Genomic DNA, 7,369 nt, shown 5'->3' on the forward strand with positions numbered 1-7,369 from the left:
GACAGGTGGTGCCTCCTCTTGCCCATCCTCTTTCCAAAACTTCCCTGTCCGGAAAAATATTTCAGTACTTCCCTTTTGTACTTCACCTCGATCTGCAAGATGCCGATTACATATAGTTAAACTTTTGGTTTCGTAAAAAACAATGTTCCTTACAATAAACACAAATTGGAAGCCAGAACTCGTCAATGCATATTCCCCTTGGCTACGGGGTTCAACATAAAGGCTACAAATGCCTTGATTTGATCCACAAACGGGCAGAATCTTTTTGTCCCGTCATGTGGTCTTTGATGAGCTAGGTAAAACAGAGTCTAACAATCCTTCCTTAAATCAGAAAGTCTAATTGATTCCTCTCTTTCTCATTTCCGCCTAAATGCACAAGGTAGAAACCGATAAGGATTTTTCCTTTCTGACTGATTCAAGATACAAAGGAAGAACAATAATGACGGAATAGACGAGCTTAACTAAAAAGCAAAATAAAATGAATTGGACATAACCAAAACAGCTATAAATGATCAGCTCTCGTTCTCGTAATGTTCGGACGTATTGATATGCCAAAGAAAGTATCCCATTTTATGGAGGAAAAAGCAAGCACATCCAACGGAGACACTTGCATTTAAACAAGACTGAGCCATACAGCTTAGATTGAGTTTGAAAGAAATTCAGATAAAGAAGAAAGATCGTGCAGCGTAACCACAGAAATGAAAATAAAATTGAGGAAATTATATTTGCGAAGATGAAGGGAAAGAGAGAGAGAGGAGGAGGACTGACAGTCGCGAAAGACAATGCTGTCGCCACGCTGCGAGAGCACGAAGAACTGCGAGATCATGATGACTCGACAGCCGCTCGCTCCCGGTTCGTGCTTAAAGCCTCCAGTGCAATTGCTTTCGCCTCTCGATATGCGATCGTTATTATATTGAGAAAGAATGAGAAAAAATAATGCTATATGTGGTCTTATTTAACCTCTTCATTCTGATCGTTAATATATTTATTTATTTTTTAATTTTTTCTTTTATTTATTAATTAAAAAAGTAATTATTAATATATTAATGTATTTCTTATTTTTTAAAAATATTTAAATATGTTAAAAAATATATAAAAAAATAAAAAATAAAAAATGAGATTTGTATTAGTGGGCACGCCCAACAATCAAAGCTGGGTAGCACACTAGCACTGCCCATTGAAAAATACTATAACACAAATAGATTACAAAAAATAATCTAACACGTTGTTGATGTCATTTATTAAATTATAAATTTACTTACTGTAAAACAGATCTTATAGATAGCATAAAAACATATCAATTTGTAAAATTATTTTTATGTAATCTTTTTGTGTTGCATATTTCAAGACTAAACGACAGTGTTTCATTTGTGATTTTATTATTCAAAGTATAGAGTCAGTATACCATTGTTATTTAAAAATAAAATGTATTTTGTGACAATATAAAAGGAACTCGTAATTCATATTTTCAAAAAGAGTACACCAAGTTTGCCTATTCTAAAAACTGTAAATGAGGAGAAATAGTAATCGATAAACTTTGGGGCTAGTCTGAAAAAATAAATAAGACACCTAATAATTTTCCATCTATCTGTATTCTAGGCCCTGTAAAAGTAAAATGATCAACTTTACAATTGAACCTGATTTTACTTTCCTTTTTACAGACAGATATGTTACATAATTTGAATTGGATCGTAGAACAACCAATCCCAGCTTGTAGCAAACAACTCAACACCAAAACGCTTGATCTTTGACAGAGAATGCGCCCCCTTCTTCAATGCTGCTTCCCTTCAAATCAAGAGTCCACTTCTCAAATGTACAATTCAGAAAATCATAATACCCACCATGAATACAGAGCAACTCTTTTCTGAATCTATCTTCTATCCACGGGTATGTAAGCAAGTTCATTAACGAACGGTTGACCGAATCCTGTCACCACATTCAACAACAATTACTCCAATGATCCGCGGGTTCTCCGACTTCGAAACTCTACTGGAATTATAATTCTTCTAATATGAATTCTCTTGTGAGCTTTGCCTTCACGGGCATTAGAATCTCATCTACTTCATTAGCAATGTTCTAGCAAGTTACCTATCAAAAAGAGTAATGTTCTGCCAAGTTGAATCTAGCCTATTGAAGTCTCAAGTAATATCACACTGCGGAACATGGACAATTTCTATAGGTGTTTCTAGTTGCAAATTTCATGTGATAGCCTACTAAGATTGTGTTTTTATATGAAGTGAACCTTCTCACAGTGTCTGCACTGCTGGTCAAAGCTATAGTGGGCTGCATCAGCTTCTGCTCTTAATTTGGCTGCTTTTGCATTCACGACCCACTTATGAAGAAAACTTCTGAAAGAGAGAAGTGAACAGAAACATGAAATTGAGTAAAACCTAACACAAAGATATAATCTAAAATATGGTAAGAAGCCATAAGTACACTAAAGACAGAATCAAAAGTTGTATAATCAAACTTTGAGTCTGCATCATCTTGCATGCTCATAAGGGCTTGTATTCCACCACAGCTACTGTGACCAATTACTAAAATATTTTCAACCTGGAAACAGTAGATTTGTAATTTCATCGGTAAACAAGCAGAGGCACTTAAACAAGTGCTCAGGCAATTTAAAATGTCAGAGGGTTCATTTTTTTCCAAGAGTAAAGGTCTTTACTTACTTCAAGAGTATTTACTGCAAACTCAAGAGCAGCATTAGTTTCTGAAGGCCCATTCTGTAAAAAGATAAAACAAAATGAAATTGTTATGTTTGGCTATGGACAAAATCAATTGGAATATTTTGTTTGTTCAGTACACAACATAAAATTACTTTTTACGGAATACCTCAAGAGGAGGGACAAGATTTGCAACATTCCGAATCATAAAGGCTTCTCCAGGTTGAAACCCAAGGACATTAGAAGGGCATACCCTAGAGTCTGCACAAGCAATCACCATAAACTGTTTTTGGATATGTCAGCTTAACATATCTACCGAATCTTATTCACAACTTCTTCAAGGAGCAGAGTAAGCAAGTAGGAGACACTTCGTACTGTATCAAGAACAATCAACAGAATTGACTTGAGTATGTTTATCACCTTTGGGTATTGAGCTTCAGCAATAGTCTGAAAGTACTCCGACTCCTTTCTATTAAAAGACATAAGTCAGTGAGCTGGTATTGGGCAAAGTGATTTTCTCAAAGCTAGGAATGTACTCATATGCATACTACTAGTACTCACATATATTTCTGCTTCTTAAAATTAAGAAACCTCTGTTTCATCTCAACAAACAAGTCCTGGCCCCCATCAATTTCGCCCACATCTTTCAAATTATAGTTCTTGTGTTCCTGTGCCGATCCAAGGGAACTGCTTGCAGCCTTCAGTCTCAAGACTTGGCTTCTCCTACAGATAGAGAAGCCAAATATTTTTAAGACAATTTCTATTGAAATTTCAATTCAGACCCTTTGAAGTAATGTTACACACAGATAGCAAAGAATTTAAGGAAAGTTGACACATCCTTATCTTCCGAGTCAGCAACAAAAGTAACAGTTGCATTGATGTCTGCAACAACAAGAGCGCAGCATTCTTTAGCAATAAAAACTAGACATGGCATTCTTTTAGCATTGTCATGAAATCAATATCTTACCACGGCCAAGATCAACTGAAATCATTAGCCAGGTTTTCTTTACATACAAAAATATCGAGGAAAGGGGAAAAAGATATAGGAAGACTGTATAAATAAATTTTCTTATCAAAATTATGGGGTTAAACACAGATGATTTGATGATTTGATAAATTAAAATGACTACTTTTACCAATAAAGGAAAGGGCAATGAATGACCTATGAATCAACAAAATTGATGCATTTAACAACTGCTGATTGCAGATGAAATTAGCAGCGACAAAAGACAATTAATGAAACTGCAAAATTACTTTAATCAACCTTCTGCACAGGCACAACTTCTTCCATCTTTCTCTTTTTTGGAAAATAATTAACACAGATATAGGACTTGGTTGGATAGTGAGATGAAATGATATGGTTTTAAATGAGTTGAATAAAATATTGTTATAATATTATTTTTTAATATTATTATTGTTTTTGAATTTAAAAGAGTTGAATTGTTTATTATATTTTCATTGAGAATTTAGAAAAATTGTAATAATGATATGAGATCGTTTCTCCATCCAAACAAGCCCATAATCTCAGCGTTTGAGACCTATGTTCTCATTTTCAGAACCTAACAGAACTTGGATGAAGCATAACAATAATTGTTGATCACCAAAATGTAACACAGACATCTTCACCGCTCGTGTGAAATACTAAATTCTGCCACTTTGTCCCAAAAGAGTAATTTGAGCCTGGTACCGCTCGTTTCAGCCAATCGGGATCGATATTTTCTATTTTCCAAACTTCCCATTTTTCTTCGAGATTTTTCACATATTAATCATAATCAACAATCACAACAGAGAATTTTCTTTTAGAAAGTAAGTACTTACTGGACTGAAGGCAGTGATCTTACTTGGGTCTCCACATTCTTTGCCAATTTGGTCTGGAAATCAAACAATAGAAGAATACCATAAGACTAATACTTTAATACGGATCAAACAGTAAAATTTTATTTCAAAAGCAATAGAACACTTTGAAGAAGCTAAGCAGATTATGGGTAAGAACAAGATAAAAGAGGAGAGGATAAGTGAGGAAGAACTCACGGGGAGTGGATTAAGCCAATTTCTGGAAAACCCAACAAAGGAACAGGTGAAACCAGAAACGGGTGATCCTCCAGAAATCCAGGAGGAGGAGGAGGAGCTTGGAACTGCCATTCTTGATATGACCGAACGAGCAAGCAGTACAACCTGTGTCTTTCCAAGATTAGAGTCGAGCTTTTACACGAAGCGAATGAAAAACCAAACGCTTATGGTTGACCGTTCAGGTTAAGATTGTAAGAGCATCATGTTACTCACGAATTTAGCAGACCATCTCTGTTGCCTCATTTGCAGTTGGGTCATGGGTGTTGGGTGATACCTTCAAATCATTTGAAGCCATATTTGTACCTATCTATCCTATAAATGTTAAAACTATAATAACTTCTTTGGTACGTGGGAGTGCAGCTCTCGTACGCTTACAACAATAATTTTGAGTGGAAAATATTTAATTATACAAAAATAATTTTATAAAATAACATGATTTGATAAGATTTATTATATTATAATATTATTTTTTATTATAAAATAGATTTAATAAATCAAATTAGTTTATAATATTATTTTTATGTAATTCTGACGTAACAGTCTCATTCAGAGTCGAGGGATGAAGAGTAGAGATGCAATGCAGGACATACTTATCCAAATAGCAAGGAAGGACGACACTCGTGATTATCCCTTTCTTTTTTATTGTGTTTGGTCACTATCCTCCTTTTCCCCCCGACTTATTGCCTTGGCTTGGGTCTCTTTCCTATCTCATGAAAGTCACTAAAGATATCGTGGACGAGCGAGCAGTCATCTCATTTCAACAATGCCAGCCTCATAAAATTTTGTCACAATGATGGTCGATACATATCTATTTGACACCCCCAAACACATACTCACCCCCTCAAAAATATTTGATCGGTAAAAAGAAAAAGAAACATGTAAGAAATGGATCAAAGCCCTGTTAACAAAAAGTCATTATCGTCCGTAAGTGAACCATTAATCCGAGCCCGTTTGTTCCTTGAGACGCCTTGGCCCACTCCAGAATTCGAAGCCCGATTCTCCACCACAGCCTTCAAAGCCCGTTTCAAGGCCCCGATCTCATGGTCTCCACCGGTACCACTCCCGGCCCACTGCACCATCACCTCGCTCTTCGTCCGCCCACCCACCGTCATCATCTCCGCCCTCACTGCCCTTGCCCGGACCGACTTAATCGCTCGTGCCAAGTCTACGTTCAAACCGGGACGGTCGTCGCAACACAGAGTCGCCTTCACCTTCTTCCCGCCGTCGCAGTAGCTCAGGGTCGCCTCGTCTGACTCACCCGGTAACAGCCACGGGTCGGGCACGGCGTCGGATCCACTACCACACGCGTCGCCGTTGCCTTCCCGACACGGCACGTCAGCCACTTGCTGCCTCAGCTCCTTCACGCGATGGACCACCTGTGCCAGCAACGATGCCTTATCTGTCTGTAACGCATACAAAAGAGTTCCAAGAATTACATCACTAACCCCGCGTTCCGATCCAAATAACGATTCAGGAACGCAAATTGTTGCAACATAAATGCGTGGCCGCTGGCCAACAAAAAAAGACTTTGAGAAAGACTGAAGACATAGGAGAAGACCTTGGTGGTGTTGGGTAGGAGAGAGCGGAGGGTGGAGAGGTGGGCGTTGATTCGCTGCCTGCGTCTCCTCTCCGCGTCCTTGTGGCTCTTACATGCTTCTTCCGATCTCCTCTCCCCCATCGATGCCGAGCTCAACATCGAATCACCACCGTCCATCGTATTCACCGTAGGGCTTGGTTGTTGACCGGGCTCTGTCTTTCGCTCCAACCAGCTCCTCGACCCGTAGTAGCTCTGAAGAGGAAGCATATCTCTGTTCTTTCTCTACAAGCAAAAATCTCGGTGCAAGGAAACGACCTTAAATAAAAATAAAAAATACACGCACACATGTATATATATATATATTGATGGAGTTATCCAATGGAAAACTCAGATACCAACACAAAGGAATCCGACGTCGGTTAATAAGAGTAACCCGGCGCAGATACAGAGACAGATACAGCGAGCAGAAGAAACAAAAGAGGATGAGAACTTGAAAATGCAGGTTCGAGGTTTAACTGTAGTGGGGTATATATATTTATAAAAAGTGAAACGTTAATCGAGGAGTAAAGTAAACTATGAGACTGAAAAATGTGAAATACTTTGTGTCCTAAATAATTATTTAATATCAAAAGATGATAGAATGATAATCAGAAAATAATTATTTAATATTAAACGGACCGAATCAAAGGTTAAAAAAAAAAAAAAATTCTTTAATTTGTTTGATCGATGATCGGACCAGTCATTTCAATTTTGTTTGACTCTTTATGGGTAATTTGTTCCTGTAAACTGGAGATGCGAACAAAAACATTCTGGGTCTGAACAGACTGTTCCGCTTATATTCATAATTAATTCTTTAAAATGGCTAATGGATAGGTGACACGTATATTCTTGGCGAGTTCATTTCTGGTATTTTTTTTATTGGACGGTCAGAGAGATACATACAAAATAGAGTAACGTCAGTTACGAGCTTTTAAGTTTTTAACGGATAAATTTCAATTTCTTTATTAAAAAGAATAAATAAATCTCACTAATAAAAAATAATTTTTTTTACTTTTTATAAAATTTTATAAAAAAATTTATCTATTTAAAATTTATA

The 7,369-nt window shown here is 36.9% G+C and overlaps 2 protein-coding genes and 1 pseudogene across 3 annotated transcripts; all 3 read right to left on the reverse strand.

The window, feature by feature from the left end:
* LOC109020532 overlaps nt 1-902 on the reverse strand; it is an 8,527-nt pseudogene extending 7,625 nt beyond the window's left edge.
* A 609-nt stretch (nt 903-1,511) lies between these two features.
* LOC109020529 (beta carbonic anhydrase 5, chloroplastic-like) lies at nt 1,512-5,129 on the reverse strand. The gene is made up of 10 exons (XM_019003008.2): nt 4,950-5,129; nt 4,698-4,841; nt 4,485-4,537; nt 3,228-3,389; nt 3,087-3,135; nt 2,836-2,949; nt 2,673-2,726; nt 2,471-2,553; nt 2,243-2,348; nt 1,512-1,926 (listed from the first exon to the last, which is right to left on the reverse strand). The coding sequence occupies exons 1-10, from the start codon at nt 4,992-4,994 to the stop codon at nt 1,726-1,728; spliced, it is 1,011 nt and encodes a 336-aa protein (XP_018858553.1). The 5' UTR covers nt 4,995-5,129; the 3' UTR covers nt 1,512-1,725.
* Nucleotides 5,130-5,486: 357 nt separating this feature from the next.
* LOC109020530 (transcription factor bHLH30-like) lies at nt 5,487-6,826 on the reverse strand. 2 transcript variants are annotated; one of them, XM_035693373.1, is made up of 2 exons: nt 6,295-6,826; nt 5,487-6,139 (listed from the first exon to the last, which is right to left on the reverse strand). In XM_035693373.1, the coding sequence occupies exons 1-2, from the start codon at nt 6,538-6,540 to the stop codon at nt 5,627-5,629; spliced, it is 759 nt and encodes a 252-aa protein (XP_035549266.1). In that variant the 5' UTR covers nt 6,541-6,826; the 3' UTR covers nt 5,487-5,626. The 2 variants fall into 2 exon arrangements, with proteins under 2 accessions (XP_035549266.1, XP_018858556.2); XM_019003011.2 differs by having other exon boundaries at nt 5,487-6,112; nt 6,295-6,775.
* Nucleotides 6,827-7,369: the final 543 nt, after the last annotated feature.

Source organism: Juglans regia, chromosome 8 (assembly GCF_001411555.2).
Source record: "Juglans regia cultivar Chandler chromosome 8, Walnut 2.0, whole genome shotgun sequence".
NCBI classification, from domain to species: Eukaryota; Viridiplantae; Streptophyta; class Magnoliopsida; order Fagales; family Juglandaceae; genus Juglans; species Juglans regia.

Bases quoted from the DNA above. Each gene is read 5' to 3' on its own strand.
- LOC109020529 (XM_019003008.2), bottom strand. From the start codon at position 4,994: ATGACCCAACTGCAAATGAGGCAACAGAGATGGTCTGCTAAATTC. The intron at 4,538-4,697 runs GTGAGTTCTTCC...TTTGATTTCCAG, and splicing joins ATTGGCTTAATCCACTCCCC to ACCAAATTGGCAAAGAATGT. The intron at 2,950-3,086 runs GTGATAAACATA...ATCCAAAAACAG, and splicing joins CTGAAGCTCAATACCCAAAG to TTTATGGTGATTGCTTGTGC.
- LOC109020530 (XM_035693373.1), bottom strand. From the start codon at position 6,540: ATGCTTCCTCTTCAGAGCTACTACGGGTCGAGGAGCTGGTTGGAGCGA. The intron at 6,140-6,294 runs GTCTTCTCCTAT...TATGCGTTACAG, and splicing joins TCCTACCCAACACCACCAAG to ACAGATAAGGCATCGTTGCT.